At 50.7% G+C, this 17,780-nt stretch overlaps 1 protein-coding gene across 7 annotated transcripts in view; it reads right to left on the minus strand.

Annotated features, from left to right (window-relative positions):
• Positions 1–17,780, minus strand: part of SNX19 (sorting nexin 19) — a 36,346-nt gene that overhangs the window by 5,917 nt on the left and 12,649 nt on the right. Inside the window, exons 9-11 of one of the 7 annotated variants that reach the window (XM_030505433.1) lie at positions 11,205–11,389; positions 10,674–10,761; positions 7,003–10,135 (exon numbers count right to left, since the gene is read on the minus strand). The exons of 1 other annotated variant lie outside the window; for it this stretch is intronic. In XM_030505433.1, the coding sequence (XP_030361293.1) occupies positions 10,012–10,135; positions 10,674–10,761; positions 11,205–11,389 (397 nt within the window). In that variant the 3' untranslated portion in view covers positions 7,003–10,011. 5 more of the 7 variants (XM_030505434.1, XR_003994271.1, XM_030505436.1 and 2 more) reach the window with 5 other exon arrangements.

Consider the following 17,780-nt stretch of genomic DNA (forward strand, 5'->3'; position numbering starts at 1 on the left):
AAACCATGACCCTTTGCTTAAGGACAATATGAGCTACAGGACCAAGAGCTTTTTAAAGGGGACTAATAGCTTTAGATGGAGCTTTAGCTTTTTTAGCACTTTAACATAAGAGACTTTTTGCCAGTTTCTTATGTTCATCTGCTCTCCAGATGTTTCAGGGTACCTAAGGTCCATTCCTCTCCTCACTCACATCATTTTCCTCTCAAGCCACAATAAAGTGCACTTTTCAATCCCATTGCCCTCCTTCCCTCAGTGCAATCCCACTTTTTCATTCCTAACCACTGTGCAACCATCCTCAGCCCTTCTGCATCCTCTGCCTCCTGCAAACACTTGTTGTTCCCTATGGATGAGATAATGTCTCTTCAATCTGCATCCCAGGAGAAATAGGAGATGTTAGTGACATTCTTGGCTTGGAAGTGGTCAGCCTGGCCTGGAAAGGAATGTGATCAAGAAGAGCCATCACTGGTGTTGATTTCCAAGCCCTTGGGGTGTGATGTACTTGAACCCGAGCTGCTCTAACGCGGCTTCAGGGCTCCAGGTGAACCTTGCTGAAGGGGGTGGAACAGGTTATTTTTGGTGGTGGAGCATATTGGCTCAAGAACAGCCCTTCAAAAGCATCACAGCCCATCACGCTTATTTACACCCCTATTTATTCCTCAAGAGAGGAGAGCAAAGAGATGGACAGGCCCTGCGTCTTGCTTTTCCATGCAGGTGGTGGCAGGAACATTGCCTAGAAGGACAGAGGGGTTTTCGGGTGGTCCAAAGGGGAGATGCACATGAATCTGGGATAAATAAAGGGGATAAATATGAATGAATCTGGGATAAATAAAGGGGATAAATATGAATGAATCTGGGATAAATAAAGCTCTTGAACCACGCCAGGATGTGTTTGTGCTGCAGGGTGTTGAAAATGAGTCCCCAAGTCAGTTTATTACAATTCACCTGCACGAACAAAAGCAAGAGCTTAATAGAGCTTGATGGAGCGTAGGGAGCGCAGCGCTGCTGTTCAGTAACAGCACATTGCCTCTTGAGATAGTGATGTAGAGCACTGTGAGGGCTCTTCACCAGCCAGTCACCACTTCATCTCCACCACTTTGTCACAAACGGAGCAATCTCCATCCTCTCACTTGTAACAAGAGCCCTTTTTCTAAGGGAGCAACTTCCTCTCCCAAGGCCACATCCCCAGGGGCACGGGAGGCAAGGGGGGTGAGGAATCAAGCATGCTGCTTGCATGCTGCACACGAGGGGGGAATCCAAGGATTTATACTGGCCTAATCACGCAATAATGTTGACAAGATCCTTACCAGCACAAGAACACGCTCCTGTTGCACTGGTTCCTCCAGTGGCCACGACTGATAGCATCAGAGCATATGGAGAGGAGATTACTGAGTGCTAATGCTCCAGAAGGCCTCAAAGATGAGCAAACTACAGAATATGATGCAGAGAAACCATCCAGCAGTGGTTTGTGTGCAACAAACAAGTCCTAAGAGCTACCAGCCATCAGATGGAGGGCACGAGCTGTCAGCTTGGTTAGTGGCGGGAGGAGCGGAGCATCCTGCATCAACCAGACAGAAAAGGATGAACAACCAACCTGACAAGTTCAGTTTCAACTACTCCTTCTCATCATCCTATATCATGATAGCTCTCAAGGCACTCAGATATAGAATCACTACAATTCTTCACTATAAAACACTTGCACAGGGTGCCCAGAGAAGCTGTGGCTGCCCCATCCCTGGCAGTGTTCAAGGCCAGGTTGGACACAGGGGCTTGGAGCAACCTGCTCTAGTGGAAGGTGTCCCTGCCCATGGAACTGGATGAGCTTTAAGGTTCCTTCCAAACCATCCCATGCTCACTTTTCTGAGGGACATGGCTCAGAACTGCCCTTCTGGCATCGCACACATCACTGCAATCAAGTGAAGCTATTAAATAGCAAGTACTTCCCATGAAGCTGACAGTTTTAATCCCTGCACTGCCTTCTCTTTTCACACACTGGTGGCTGGGGCCTTTCCCCACTGCGAGGGGCTTATTGCCCCCCACCATTTCTCCAGCCTTATTGCTCCTTCCCACTCAGCTGCGAATTAAAAGACCTAATAAAGAGACCTTGAAGCAGAGGGGGAGCGTCTGGTGAGGGAAAGCAGGTTCCTTGTTTGAGCCTGGGATTCATCTGCCTCTCCCTGTGGAGATAAAGAGGCCCTTTCACCCCAGCAACCAGAAGGTTGAAGCTGGATATGTGCTTACCAGCACGGCCATGGCTGGGAGCTGCCAGCCTGGGGGCTGACAGCGGTGACATTTCTCCCTCAGATTAGACACCACGGTGCAAAACCGCATTAAGAGTTGCTGGGGAGACTGGCCCTTCATAAGGCTGCACGCTTGGGAGCGAGCTGCTGTAGCTATGAAACCAAGCCCCAATGTGGCTCCAGCCCCTTTCTGCAGATTAAGGTTAATAAGAGGCTCCCCAGCCCACCGTGCTGTCCCAGCAGAGAGAGACTGGGCAGAACGGGGAGCCCAGCGCCTCTAATATCCCCACCGGCGAGCGCGCTGCGCCCGGCTTTTGTTCCCTGCTTCTGCCCAGTGAGTTTCATTACAAATATCCTCTTATAACGCACACATGGGGGGAAAGCAGGCCCACACAAAGAGAAAGAAAAGGCTGCTTGCTTGAAAACCAGTAATTACAGAGCTGGGGCTTTCCTGGTGGAGGATTCAGATGGATTCGACATGGCAACGTTTCACACGTACGGTCCCTCCAGGGGTGAGCTCCTGGTTCCATTTCATTCCCAGCAAGCTGGGCTGCCAGGGGAACTTCTGCCCCAAAATGAGTTCCCAGAAGGGGACAGTTGCACTTTTATTACTTGCTTTGAAAGCATTTCACTGCGGCCCCCAGAAGGGGAGGACAAGTGCCATAAGTTGGCTCACACTTGCCTATTACGGCCATTAAGGACGGGAATTCTTCGTCTATGTGGTCAGCACCTATTTTAGCTGAATCTGGAGATGTCGAATGAACCCTTCAAACATCTTCAGAGCCAGGCTGTGCTCTCAAGGTGCTTGTAAAGATAAGCAAATTCTCTGTCTGTCCTTTTACAAGGGAGGCACAAACATAACCCACAGATGTGAGTGAAGACTGAAGCATGACTCACTTGCAGCAAGTATTGCATGATTTGCTTCAGCTCAAGCTGAAGGGGTTAGCACAGTATCCAAAGGTTTGCAGCAACAGGATGTTTGCACAGCTCTGGGGCAGGGTTATCAACCTGGTACGATGGTCAAAATCATGCAGGAGGTCCTGGAGAAGAGGAACCCAAACTGCCTCCCCCCGCTCAAAAAGCGTGTTGGCATCACACCCCTCTTCTGTTCCCTAATGCATCCTTGTACCTGAAAGGGGGCCCCTTTGAGGCAATTCTATACCATTTCCCTAGGGAATGCATCTTAGGGCCAGTTTTCCACCTTCTTTGGTGCTCTGCCAACAACCGTGGGACATGTGCAGGACACTCTGCAGAGGACAAGAGCCAGAAGACCCTGTAGGAACGATGTTTCTGCCATCAGCACACTTACTTTTAGCCAGCTCCCTCCATCCTTTGTGCTTTTATGATGTGTACAAGACAAGGACCAGCGTGTTGATCCATTCTGCAATGTCAGGAGGTGAAGTACAATCATTTGATGACCAAGAGTAAGAAATGTGCTGTCAGGGACATAGTACTATGTATTACTCTATAGTATATGTACTACTATGCTGTCAGGGCCCCATAGTACTAAAAATCACCCCTGAACCCAAAAGCTCACAAACTCCACATCTACCTGTGCACGTGTAGGTGCATGGATCCATTAGTCTTGGGCCAAATGCAGAGTGAGACAGGATTTGGGGTTTCAGGCACTAAAACTGAGCCCCAGGTTTATGGTTTGGCTCCTCATAAAGGCAGAAGCATTCCAAATACTCAGCCCTGAGCCTGGCATTCGGTTTCCAAACACGCTGGCTCTTGCTTTGCTTCCCTCTCTTCATTCCCATCATCTTTTCTTCTTCTCCTTATTTACTTCCTCATTTCTATGCTCTTCATTTCCTGCACCCCAAGCCCTGCTGAGCCCACTCACTGCCTACATGGGATTGCACACTCCAGCCCTTGCCTCTGGAGGGAAAGGTCAGGGAGGGAGGTTTAGTGTGCCGAGAAGAAAGGCAGCAGCAGACAGACAAGGAGCACTCAGAAAGACCTGGCTCTGAGAAAATGTCAGCTTGGGGAGGCTCTAATGGCTTTAATCTGCAGTACAAGGGGATTAAAAGCCTCCTTCTCCCAGGACAAAAGAGAAAGGAGCACAGCGGAAGGGGACAATGAAGCCTGCAAGGGGAGGAAGGGACAACGTGAAAGAGCTCAGCTCTAAAGAGCATCGGGCTTTCAAGAGCTCCAGCTTCCAGGGGAATAAATGTGAAGTGGCCTGCATGGAAAAAGGGCTTTGCTTTTGCTTTGCACACACACACTTGAGCCTTCTGCCATCAAGGCTACTTCTGTTTGCCCCGGTTGATTTGCAGGGGTAAAGGAGTAAAAGGGGGAAAGCAGAGGGTTAATGAGGCTCTGCCAATGCAACTCTAATGTTTTAAGCAGTGGTTTATGGTCTTTGATCCTCACCGCCCCTCCAGCACATCCCTCAAACCCTCCTTGCCCTCAAGGGCCAGGGAAGAGGGAAGGGGCCTGGGAACAGGAAGGAAGTACGTGGAATTACAGGATGCTCTCCTCAAGTACTGCTTGAGCAACCTTTTCAAGTGCTCAGCGAGGCTGGGAGATGAGGAGGGTTTAATTGAAAAGGAAAGAAGGAGACTTGAAATACTTGTCCAAAGGGAAAAAGAAGGGGAGATAAAGGGCAAGGAGCCAGCAATGCAGACAAGCTGCACTCCAAAAGGGAAAGCAGGTATTCAAGTTTCAGCATTGCTCATGCACTGCAGGAAATGAGGTTTCTTCAGGCTGGCTGCTAACCTCAAATCAAGGCAGGATCGAGCTGCTCCATTAGCAGAGAGGTTTGGGCATGGTTACAGTGTTCTCAGACAGGAGAACTCTTTGCCCACCTGGGAGTAAGGACACACTTGAGTATGAAGCAATGGCAACACAGGTAAGACAAGCATCCAGGAGCCCGGAGTTTAAGCTCTGGGGTCCAGAGGAGGCCCCGGAGCTGCTGCGAGGGCTGGAGCAGCTCTGCTCTGGAGCCAGGCTGAGAGAGCCGGGCTGGGGCAGCCTGGAGAAGAGAAGGCTCCTGAAGGGGAGACCTTAGAGCAGCTCCAGTGCCTAAAGGGGCTCCAGGAAACCTGGAGAGGGGCTTTAGACAAGGGCCTGTAGGGCCAGGACAAGGGGAATGGCTTTAACCTGCCAGAGGGGAGATTGAGATGAGCTCTGAGGCAGAAGCTCTTCCCTGTGAGGGTGCTGAGGCGCTGGCACAGGGTGCCCAGAGAAGCTGTGGCTGCCCCATCCCTGGCAGTGTTCAAGGCCAGGTTGGACACAGGGGCTTGGAGCAACCTGCTCTAGTGGAAGGTGTCCCTGCCTGTGGAACTGGATGAGCTTTAAGGTCCTTTCCAACCCAAACCATTCCATGATTCCATGACCTCTTACGTTACCCACCTTCCCAGCTCAGGAGAGATGCTCCACGAGAACCCCAGGCACAGTGAAATGGCTAAGGCAGGTTCTCTCAAGTATTTTAGCAGCTCAGCAGTGCTGGGGCTGGCTCCTGCTCTGTGCACAACTCGTACTCAGAGGAGGGAAAAAATAAAGACTTTGTAACATAATAAGCAAGTTCCAGACAGGAATTAGGGTATAGAATATCCAGTGGAGACAGGGGGCTGGAGTGGCATTAAGGTAGGAAGAATATAATTACCTGCACTGGCCTCTGGCCAGGAGAACAGTATTATTGCAAGAAACCAGAAGGGCCCAAACCTGGATTTTACATTTAAATCCAGAAAGATGGCAAAGAGCAGCATCCTCATTCCATTCTTCCACCTTTGGGCTGGAAGGAAAGCTCTCCTGATGGGTTTTCACCCCTAATAGTTATCCCCTGTGACAACAGTGAGACAGCTCACCCTCAGCTTCCTTTGGGAAGCCTTCCCATCACATCCCTGTAGCTCTTGATGCTCTGCAACAAGGCACTTATCTCCAGGCAATGCCTGCACCTTGCAGTGCAGAGAACACGTCATCCCACATCCCATCACTCAATAAAGCCTCACTTGGTCCCAAACAGAGGCAGAAACAGGTTCTTTCTCTCGAGCACAGCTCCTAAATGGATCTGGTATTCATTAGCCACTGCTCTGCACAGATAAATGCTTCATCCTCTGGCTGTTGACACTGGAAATGGCCCAATCTCCCCTGGGGGGGGGGTATTATAAAGGGGAACTTGGCTTCAACCACGCTCCCCACATGACGTGCTGTACAAATGCTCCCTGGCTTGGAGGTAATGGATTTCATGGGGTGGACGGGATCTTTCCGTGGCAGAACTAATCCACCATAATACATGCCCCAAGTGCTCACTGTATCAGGTTTTGCTTCCTCCCCTCTATTTCTTTTCCTTAGATGTAATATTTCACTTCTCACGTGGAACTGCTCCTTTTCAGGCATTCTTCATTTCCTTTTAGCTTCCCACTTTTCCTCCTCCAGGCCCGGTATCAAGGGGAGCTTCCTAAGCAGCACTGCCCAAGGGATGTGGAGATGGGGCTGCACCAGCCCTGCTTCTCCAGGTGGCTTTCACTTCCCTGCAGGAGAAAGGCCAAACATCTCTGCTTTCACGCTCCCTGGAAAGCCTAAATCCAGAAGTCTGCTTGTCAGGGAGGAAAAAGCAATGCTGATGGGAAAAACCATTCCCATTCCTCACCAAGCTTCTAAGGAATTGGGTCTTTGTCATGTATAAGCCACTGGGTGCCAGGAAGGCATCGTCCCAGCCCCACTGCCACCCTTTCCCACTCTCCCCCCTCCTTGATCTTCTCTTCCAAGGGCTTACAAGCAGTTTAGTAGCAAAGGCACATTTTAAACCCCAACACAGAAACAAGTTTGAAAGGGAGTATTATTATACACAGAGACGTAAGTTACAAATACTTGGGAGCACCAGTTTGCTCCCCATTTCATAACAAAGGAGGCTTTCAACACAGTGCGCTTCTACAGACTTGAAGCATTCCACCACAAATAGCTGCTACAAGGGTTTGAAGACAGGAAATACAACAGGGAGTAAGTGCATGGTGGCTCCTTACCCCCAAAGCACCAAGCTCTGGCTCAGCACCACTCCTGTGTAGCTTACAGGGGTGCCCTGAAGGTCTATACCCTGCAGTGTGGGTTGTACACACAGAGGAGCACCCAACTCAAGTGATGGCTGCTCTGGATCTAATGTAACAGCAGGCTGCAGCCTTCCCTTGGGATCAAACCTTGCTCCCTGAACAGTGGGATACAGACATGGGCTCCTCTGCTGGGAGAAGGGACTGAGATGGATGAAGGAGAGAAGGGGAGTTTGAAGCCAGTCACAGCATGCAAAGGGCTCTGCTGGTGCCTGTTTTCCGTGCTCTAAGGAAAGATTAAACCCAAGCTCCTGCAATCCCAGCTCCTGGGGTCTGATCCTGAGCCTGCTGCTGACTGAAGAGCACAGGCACGTCAACCTACTCCATCTCCCTATGCCCCAGCTCCTCCTGTGTAAGCACAGCGGAGATGCTGCTACTAGATGCCCAATGCAGCTGCAGGAGCAGCAGGGGATGCAGAGCCCAGGCAGCTCTGGTGCCACCACCCATCCCTGTCACAGCACCCCAGTGAAGCACTGGCTCTGGAGCTGCACTCCTCAGAGCAGAACCCACACCTTATGTCCATCAGCAGGGCTGAACACTGGGTTATGTGCATTATATCAGAGATGAGGGTGCACAGAGGGTGCTGAGCAGAGGAGAAGTGTAAGCGCATCCTTCCAAAGCCACATCCACTGTCTGTAAGGACTGTGCTACACCGTTACCCTTGCATGGAGCTGGCAGTGTCATGGTGTGCAGTCTATCTCAGAATGATGCTTTTCAGCCTCTTGATGACACCCCTAATCCATGATTGGAGCTCCAAACCCATTAAATCCGTAAGGAAACAATAAGCAAGCACACCAAGAGCACGTGGGAAGCCACCAAGCTCAACAGGGCCACAAAGTGGCCCCTTCTCCCACTCCTCAAGAGAGCTGATGGAGTGAATGGAAGTAGTAAGAACAAGAAGGGAAACGAGCCTGGTAGTGAAAGACACATACTGTGCTTATAGATATATGGGAGTCCTGCTTCCCAACCTGCTGCTTGGCCACTTGGGATCATCTCCAATGCTTTGCCTAATCTACTCTTAAGCTACTTAACACATACTCCCTCCTTTTCCAAGCAGGTAGCAAGTTATCGTCTCACAAGTGACACTGCTGAACGATGCCAAACTGCTTTGCTTCATTACATCGGATCCTGCCTACTCTTGGGATGGCCTTAGAGCTCCCTAAAAACATCCATGCTGGCAGCAAACTCCTCCTTCCTTGTGTTTTCACACACCAGAAGCATGAAGCAGCACACACACTGTGTCCATTATTAAGCAGGTGTCTCTGGGAAGGAGAACGTAGTAAGTATTGTAGTAATTCCAGTAGTAAGCACGTTGAGATCCATGTTGTTCTCCACTGAGTATCCAGGTCTGAGGAACAGCAGATGAAATGCACTCCTTGGCATTAGACCATGGAAAGTAGCTGGGATCCTGCATCCTTCCCTCGTGCAAAGTCTCTTCTGATGTGTAGAGAACACCAAGAGCAGTGTCCCCTCCAACAGGAAGCTCCAGCACTGCTCAGGTCATCTTTCTCCCAGCAACAACTCCCCAGACTGCCCTGTTGGTGCATATTGTATCCATGTGCCCTGTTCCCAACCTCCCAAGCAGGCAGCATAAGCTTGCAGAGCACTCGGGCCTTGGCTGAGCTGGGAAAGCAGCTCTCAAGCTGACATCCCATTCATTCTGTGCTGGGTGACAGTGAACATCATGATGTGAGCTGCTTTCTCCAGCTCTCCGCACGCTGCTGCTGCACTAAAGCAAAGCATGGTGACACAGCAATGAACAGCAGAGCTAAGGTGGTGCTCCCAAGCCCATCACTGTGGTCTGTGCCATGCCTCTGGTGTTCCTCCTGGGCTCAGAGGTGCTGTCTCCTCTCCCAGAGCTTGCTGTGCCAAGCACTTGTGGGTGGGAGCTGCTTTACTTGCTGGGTGTCACACATGGGGCATCCCAGGTGACAGCTTCTGGGACTCAGACATGGCTCAGCAGGGAAAACAAGGTGATCCTGCAGTGTAGCTAAGCTAACACTCCTCCTGAGCCTGGGGACAGCTCTCTTTATCAGCACCACAGCCTACCCTATTTGTATCCTACTATTCAGGCAGCAGGAGATGCCCAAACACAACCACGACAGAGCAGTGGTGCCGGGAAGGAGCTTATCTTTGTCCCTAAAGCAGGAGAGCAGCTTGGATTTCTGCACTGCTTCCCACCTCCCAGTTCCCTGGGCAGCAGGGATGGGTCCCTGGCACTCACTTCAGGGCTGCCACCACATTCCCAAGCTCCACACACTTCCTTCTGGTACAATAGATGATGTGGCAGAGGCACAGGGCAGGCTGCTTAGAGAGCAGGGACAGCCCTTGGTCCTCCTGGAGAAACATCTGTCAACCATATCTCATCACATCTAGTCTTGATGGCATGCCAGAAACACATCCTACATGCCATCTGCCTTGAGATGTTAGAACCATGGAGCACGACAACAGGCTTTGAGGGCAGCCTGAGCATCCTTCTCAGTGTCCAGCTCAGCAGAGGTCAGGCATCTTCACTCCAGGCTCTCCAGCAATGGGACAGATGCTACACAGCCCCTGACACTGGGTTGAACCCATTACCCAGCCCCAAGAAGCTTGGAAGCAGCCCCATTTAGCACCAGCTGGACCATTTCTTCCCAAGAAGCTCCCAGACATGTGCAGTGAGCACTGAAAATGAAACCATCCCGGTGGCTGCTTCTCTTCTCCACTGCTGGCTACAGCAGCCCTGGTCAATGTGCTTTGTCCAGGCCACTGGAGGCTGATGGTGACACAGATGAAGTCCCAAGCTCCTCACTGGAGCCCTTCAGAACCAAGAACTCCAGCAGGATGTCCAAGAGGCAGAAAACCAGGTGCCTGAAAGGAAGAAAAGACAAAGCTGAGGCGGGTGAGGGCACAGCAGAGCTGGGAGAGCAGCTCCACGCACGCAGAAGCCAAAGCTCACACAAGGAAGAAGTATCCTGAGTGCTAAAGATGTGGTACCCTAGAAGCAGGGTTTGAAAGGATGGGTCAGTGGGTGTTTGAACACAAATGCATCTCCTGGAGCGAGGTGGCACAAGGATTTCATCAGCCACAGCCTTGGGTACACAGGAAACACAAATGCAGCTCCCTAAGGTCACCTAAACCCAACCTAAACCAGTTGTTCTCCAACTCTGACAGTTCCCTGATACCCATAAACTCATGAACAACATTGGCTTCATGTTCTCCAGCCAGACCAAGGTCCTAGCCGTGCATCTTCATCCTAAGCCAGCCAAATGCCCTCTGACAGTCCAAGTCCAGGCTCTAAGGCAGATGTTCTGTGCCAAGCAGCGTTCCTGTCATGGTGAAGCCCAGAGTGGAGCTTACAACCCCTATCACAAAGGCTATCAAGGCAAAGAGACCATAATCCACGTACCTATTGATGACAGGCTGGCTCAGGGACTCCAGGACCACATTCCAGCTCATCCTACATTTACTGGTTCCAAGGATTTCCTGGATCACATCTGCCAATGACAGAGAAAGTTTTAGGAATGGCACATTCCCCCAGTAGTAAAACTGGGCCAGACTTAAGCTGGTGGATACTAAATCAAAGCTTATGATGATGCTCCAAGCCTGAGGCATCTCCCATCCAACATTAGCATGAGAGAAAAGAGCCAGGGACAGCACTGAATGGCAGGAAAGCATTCCAGGCGGGAAGGGCATCTACTGGTAGTGCTTTCTCATCCCCAAAGGACAGTAAAGGCCACCACACATGTTGGGTCTCTCTGCACTGTGCTACTCCCCAAATGCAACTGGGAAAGTGGCTTTTGCCTGCAGGAAACCACTGAAACTCAAAGGTCATGAGCATTTCCCAGTGTTTAACCACATGCCAATGCACTGGAGGGTTCCCCAGCCTGGCCCATAGCTCCTTTCCCAAGGGTAGATGATGTCTCTGGGACACACTTACTGGGCAAGATGCCCATGAGGCTCTGCAGGGCCTGCTCTGCTGCTGCTTTCTTCTGTTTCTCTGTCCTGGCTGGTTTGGGCACTGCTGGTAACACCCCTCCAGGCCAGATGGATTCCTGCAGCAACTGGAGGTACTGGACCCAACGCTGGGTGCAGGTCAGGTTCACTACCTGCACCTCCAGCCACCTGGGGGCAGAGGGAAAGAGAAGGAAAGGTCAGGAAAAGCCAAGCTTGGCACCAACTTGGGAGCTTTCTGCCCATCAGAGGCCCTAGAGGGGTAAAGGAGCTCACTGGGGAAGTTCACATGCAGCTTGCAAGTCTATGCACCCATGTCACAAGTACTGAGTCTCCCCATGCACCAGAAGTAGACACATGGTGCTTATCTGACAGACAAACACATGTGCAAAGTCACAGGGGAAAAGCAAAGGCCATGAGAAGCTCCATCACCCTCCCGTCCACAGGCAACCAAAGAACTGGTCCCCAAAGGATATGAGTGGCCTTAACCTCCTAAGTTATACCCATTCAGGGAGCTGGAAGAAGTGGTGTTTTAACTGTGAAACAAGCCCTATAACTGCCTGGAAGGATGTGAACATGTTCTGGCAACCACTGATTCTCTTACCAGTCCCTGTGCAACCAAGAGAGTCAAAAGTATCTTGCTTGGAGACCAAAAGACACGCTCCAAGGATGTCAAGGCACAAATATCCTGCTCCTTTATGCTTCTCTCATCCAGCCCTGCTCCATCCACCAGTGGCAGGCAATGGAATCATCCCTGCTCTCATCCAAATCCTTCTGCTGCACAGGAAAGTTCAGGACCTGCCTACGGAAGTGCTGGATCAGGACTGTGCCCTTTAAACAGGAACAAGCTGCACATCCTGAGGTTGCAGGATAAGGGCTTGGAGGCATTTGCAGCCTGCACAGTGGAGATGTGTCCACAGCACCAAGTGCTGGCCAGGGATTGAGTCTAAACTCTTGTTTTAAGCTTAAACAGGGGCAGTTCAGGTTAGGTCCAAGGCAGAAGCTCTTCCCTGTGAGGGTGCTGAGGCGCTGGCACAGGGTGCCCAGAGAAGCTGTGGCTGCCCCATCCCTGGCAGTGTTCAAGGCCAGGTTGGACACAGGGGCTTGGAGCAACCTGCTCTAGTGGAAGGTGTCCCTGCCCGTGGCTTTAAGGTTGGAGCTGGATGAGATTTAAGGTCCCTTCAACCCAAATCACTCTGTGATTCTAAAATCAATGATGCAGACCCCGTTGCTCAGACATGAAATCACTTCCCCATGTCACAGCAAAAGCTACAGCCATCAGTCAAAACGTGCCACTGCCTAAAATCCTTCCCGTTAGAATAAGGAGATGAACCCCTGATGCCACAGAGCCCACCAGGAGGGTCCCCATCCATGTAGCAAGACCAGGACTCGGCGGTGCAGCACCGCTGGCAACATCCTATCAGCAGGAGGCTCCAGAGCAAAGAGGGAATATCAGCAAGGGCTTGGGATAGGGATATGGGGAAGGCTTGTGATGGGGCCAGTACTTCAAGAGTCCCAGGGGAGAGCAGTCGGGAAGCAGGGCCAGGAGCCCCGTTCCTCTTGGCAGCCTGTGTTCGTGCTTGCAATTCCCTCACCGCTCCGCCCCGGCAGCTCATAGTACATCCAAGAGCACGGGCCCTGCCAAGGCAAACTTTATTTAACCTGCCCTCTGCCAGACTGTCTGCATTCTTCTCAGGCGAGGCAGCCAGGCCAAGGGCTTCCTTCCCCACACAACTGGGACACCACGAGTGGAGAAGCTGGAACAGCAACACCTAAAGGGGCAAAAGGAAGAGCAGGTAGCGATCGTTGGGACCGAGGCTGCAATAAGATGCTCCCTTCTTCAGCATAAGGTGCCTACAAGTCTTGAAGGATGCAGACCTAGGACATGGAGCTGCAAAAGCAAAGAGCACCAAAGAACGTGACAGTGAGCCTTGGTGCAGGAGTTAGAGCTGTTATGTCTCAAACCAAGGTCTTACTGGAGCAAGGGCAATGCTCCCGGTCATCCCGGTAACAGCACTGGAAGTGGGGACATACATTTATGCCCAGCCTCATGATGTTGCTAGAAGCTAGTGCCAGAGACCCAAAGTGTAACTTCTACCTGGTTTAAAGGATAAAATGTCACATCAGTGTTGCCTGTTTGAAATCCAGTTGCTTAAAAGGGTTTTTATCCCCAGCCAGCACTTGAGTTTAACACCCTGGATCATGTTAAACTCCCCGACCAAATCCAAGTGTTAAAGTGTGACTCCTCCAGGGGCAAGAGCTTTCATTAACAGGGATTTTCATTAACATGTTTCCTTATACCACCTGCTTTTCCTAATTGAGATACCATTTGACAAGCAACAGAAGTTCAGAGACTTGGGGACAGCGCTGCAAACAGCACAACTGGGCGTCGAGGGAGATCAGATTGAACACTGACTTGCTGATCATCTCAGCAAGTCACTTACCATGCTCTAAAAGAGTGCAGAAAGCAAATCAGCTTGCTCCTAAAATCAGCAGTGCTCCTAAACCAGCAAGAAATCAAGCAAAGAGTGGGCTGAAACTGAACTTAGAGAAGACAGCACGTCTTCAGACGTGTCTGAAGTTGTCAGCTTCAGTGGACTTGAGGTGACAACTGGAAGGCCCTGCACAACCAACCTATCTTTTTATGTCCATAAAGCCACCAAAACACCCCTGATGGATTCTTTACTCAGTCTGGCAGCTCCCTGCCTTCTGCTTTGGGAAGCAAAAGGCAGGAGCTGAGAAGGGCTCTGTTGGTTTTACCCCCTGTTGCACCATTGCGTGCCATGTGGATGCTCCGGAGAAGAGGCTGACTTGCTCCACCACGTGGAGCTCAAAAGCACGATGCTCACTGCTAGAAGGAGGGAAAACATCACCAAAAACATACAAAGAAGAAACTAGGTGGGAAAGGGGACAAGAAAAAGATGAAGAAATGCAAACTGGGGGCAAATGGAAGGAAGACTCAAGTAACTGTGCTCTAGGTTCCCTGTTTCCAGTCTATCAGGGCATGGACCTGTTCCAAAAGCACTGGGAAGAGAAGAACTGTCAGGACTGGTCCATCTGGCTCAGCATCCATGGGAGAGCAGCTGATGCTCTCAGATGCTTCAAAAGGAAAGAGTAACCTGCCACCAAGAGTCTTATTCCCTGTCCTATGGAATTGACTTTCCTGGTCCATCCAGGACAGGAGCAACAGCACACGCTTCTCACACAGGAACGCCAACTATGTGCTGGTCCAAAGCTGACCTTTGCCAGCAGATCACAGATGATTTTTTGTACTATTAAAGGACTAAGCATTTGAGATCCATGTGCCACATAAAAGCACACACACCCTCCCCTGCTTCCAGGTAGAAATAAATCCAGCAAGAAACACAAATAGAGTCATTTGGCTGGCTGATGTGTTCCTATTTCCGTTCTGCTACTTCACCAAGAACCAGCCTTAATAAGAAAGCAAGCAAAATAAACCCATCACCAAACCATCTCCTTACACTTCAGTTGAGACCAGAAATAGAGCAAGTGACCTCCTGGGCTCAGACATGCAAATGCTTTGATAATGCCCAATGCAAAGAGACAGACTGCAAAGGCTACGAAGTCCTGGAGGTGCATACCTTGCCCATGCTGTAAGGGTCCTCTTTGGAATAGCTGCTGCTGGAGGAATGAAATGACTGCTAAAAAAGAGCTGATTTAATGCCATGGCTTAAGCTGGAACTCCAAGATCAGATGAAGTGGTTCATTAAGATAGGAAAGGCAGAAATGCCCCAGGAATGAGAGAAAAGGCCTGGGGGAGACGTATCTTGGATGACTTCTGGCACCCAGCAGCAAGGAAGATGGAGCAGCCCATGGTAAAGGCAACCTTAAGAGGCAGGAAGAGGCAAAATCCAGTGTATGGATGTGGTTTTACCTGCCTCCTGTGAGCTGGGTGCACTCTCTGAAGTGGGATCCCCAGAGGGTTCACCTGCAGATAGAGCAAGCTCAACTCAGCAAGTAAAGGCTGGATCTGCTTAGGCTGGAAGAGAAAGATGGACCAGGAATGGACAAAAATACTCCTCAAGGTGACAAAGAGCTGCTAAACCTCTGCTTTGCTCAGCCAGCCCAGCAGCAGAACTAAGTTCACTTGAGCTGAGTTCAATACGATGATTGAAATCCAAATCTGAAGCAACAGCAAATGTGAATCCCCCAAAATTGGGCATTGTAATGGCTTAGACGAACACAAACTCTATCAATAACTAAAGAGACATAAGCTGTGCAAAACAGTAGCAATTCCAGCTCAATATCTACTCCTTGCCTCCATTTCCCTGAGGGAATTACCATGGCATGGCTAAGCAGGAACTCAACAAAGGCCCCTGAGATCAAGGCAGTGAAAAGGATTTAAGGCAAAGGCAGCATCTGGAAATGCAAAAGGCATTCAAGCCTCTGCCTTTTAGGAAATGGAGAAGGGCTGGTACTTAAATCACCATTTCTCCCCTTTACAGTCCTTGTCCCCCAAATTCCTCCCCAAATTGTGCCTCAAACCACAAGAATATCCTTCACTCAAGGGCTCAGCAACATTTCAGTGCTTGGACTGTAAAAGATCGGAACGAAAGCTTGGAAAACCAAAGCAAGAGCTGCAGAAAGCACAGGGAGAAGAATGGAAACACACAACTGGAGAGGCTTTTCCCCCCAGGCTCAGCTTTTAGCACCTGCTTGAGCCCAAATCCACCTTCTCTGCAGAGCCCACACTCAGCCCCACCACCTTCAAAGCAAAGCCACACTTGTCCAGGCCATAGTAAACCCTTCAAAGAGGAAGGAAACAGCAAAGACAAAAAGCTCTCCATAAATCAAAGAATACAAAGCATCCCGAGTCCTTTTCAACTCCTGGCCATAAAGGAGGCAAAAAGTAAACTCTCCTCCTCTCCTTACTGGAAATGTTGCTCTCCTGCTGCCCTATAAAACATTTCTAGTTGTATATGCTGTGAACACCACGTCCTGCACCCCTGCCTGAGCACACTCCTGCAGTGTTTGACCAGTGAGGCAGTGCCTTCCCCTCACACAGAGCATCCCACCGGCGTCCCAAGCACAGCTCTGCTGAAGGAAGTGAGAAATTAAGCTGCAAGATGTTGATTGAGGTGAAATAAAAGGATTCTCCCCCTCTCCTGCACTGTGAGACCCCCCCTGCAGTCCTGGTCCAGCTCTGGGGCAACAGCACCAGAGGGACGTGGAGCTGCTGGAGCGAAGCCAGAGGAGGCCCCGGAGCTGCTGCGAGGGCTGGAGCAGCTCTGCTCTGGAGCCAGGCTGAGAGAGCTGGGCTGGGGCAGCCTGGAGAAGAGAAGGCTCCTGAAGGGGAGACCTTAGAGCAGCTCCAGTGCCTAAAGGGGCTCCAGGAAACCTGGAGAGGGGCTTTAGACAAGGGCCTGTAGGGCCAGGACAAGGGGAATGGCTTTAACCTGCCAGAGGGGAGATTGAGATGAGCTCTGAGGCAGAAGTTCTTCCCTGTGAGGGTGCTGAGGCGCTGGCACAGGGTGCCCAGAGAAGCTGTGGCTGCCCCATCCCTGGCAGTGTTCAAGGCCAGGTTGGACACAGGGGCTTGGAGCAACCTGCTCTAGTGGAAGGTGTCCCTGCCCGTGGCAGGGGGTTGGAGCTGGATGAGCTTTAGGGTCCCTTCAACCCAAACCAGTCTGTGAGCTCACACAGGTACAGCCAACATGCCTTGCTTAAGCTTACCCATGCCTGTTCCTTGCCAGCATAGAGCAGTGGGCTGCTTCTACTTGCCTGACCCAGGCAGCAAGAGGTAGAGCTGACAAGCCCTGTGAGCAGCAGGTATGCAGGACATGTACCCATGGGGCTGAAGGGAGGAACAACAGCTCATCCCCTACTTACTGTAGGCATGAAATCACCCCTCAGTGCTGGGATTTGGGGCATGGCTTTGCGCTGCTCCCTCCAAAACACTCCTGAGACATCACAAACACACAGGGCTCCAACTCCAGCATCTTCTCCCCCCAGTGAATTAACTGGGCTGCTCTGGTTTTGGCTTTTGACATCTCCCTGTGAAGCTGTGGGGCTCAGAAAGGGGCAGAAAGACAAGAAATCATCCCCAAACCCCCTTGATTTGTAACAAAGCATCCCAGCTCCTGCTAACACCTTCATCAAGTATTTCTTGAGCCATTTGAGCTCTCAGCAGTGCCTGGTCCTGCTCCAAGCACATTGCTCCATCAGCCCACTTCAGAACCAAACTATACAAACCCACCTTTAACCCTCCACAAAGCCCACAAAACTCAGCCCAAAAGGAGACAGGAGTTCCTCTCAATCCTTTTCTTCTTTGTCTGTTCTGTTGGAAACAGGAAGTTTTGGGGTTTGGTGGCTTTCTTTAAACCTAGGACAAGAGTTGGCATGGATCTACTGGCTGAAATGGAATCAAAAGAGAGCTGCAGTTAAAAGTGTTGCAGCTGGTATCAAAGCAGAGTTGGATTCTTCACTCTAGTGGAAGAATGTTGCTTCTAGAAGAGGAAAACACACTGTTTGGGACAGAGATTACAAGCCAGATCCAAAAGTTCCAGGTGCTTGGAGACAAGTGAATTGAGGCCCATTTCCA

Source organism: Strigops habroptila, chromosome 17 (assembly GCF_004027225.2).
Source record: "Strigops habroptila isolate Jane chromosome 17, bStrHab1.2.pri, whole genome shotgun sequence".
NCBI classification, from domain to species: Eukaryota; Metazoa; Chordata; class Aves; order Psittaciformes; family Psittacidae; genus Strigops; species Strigops habroptila.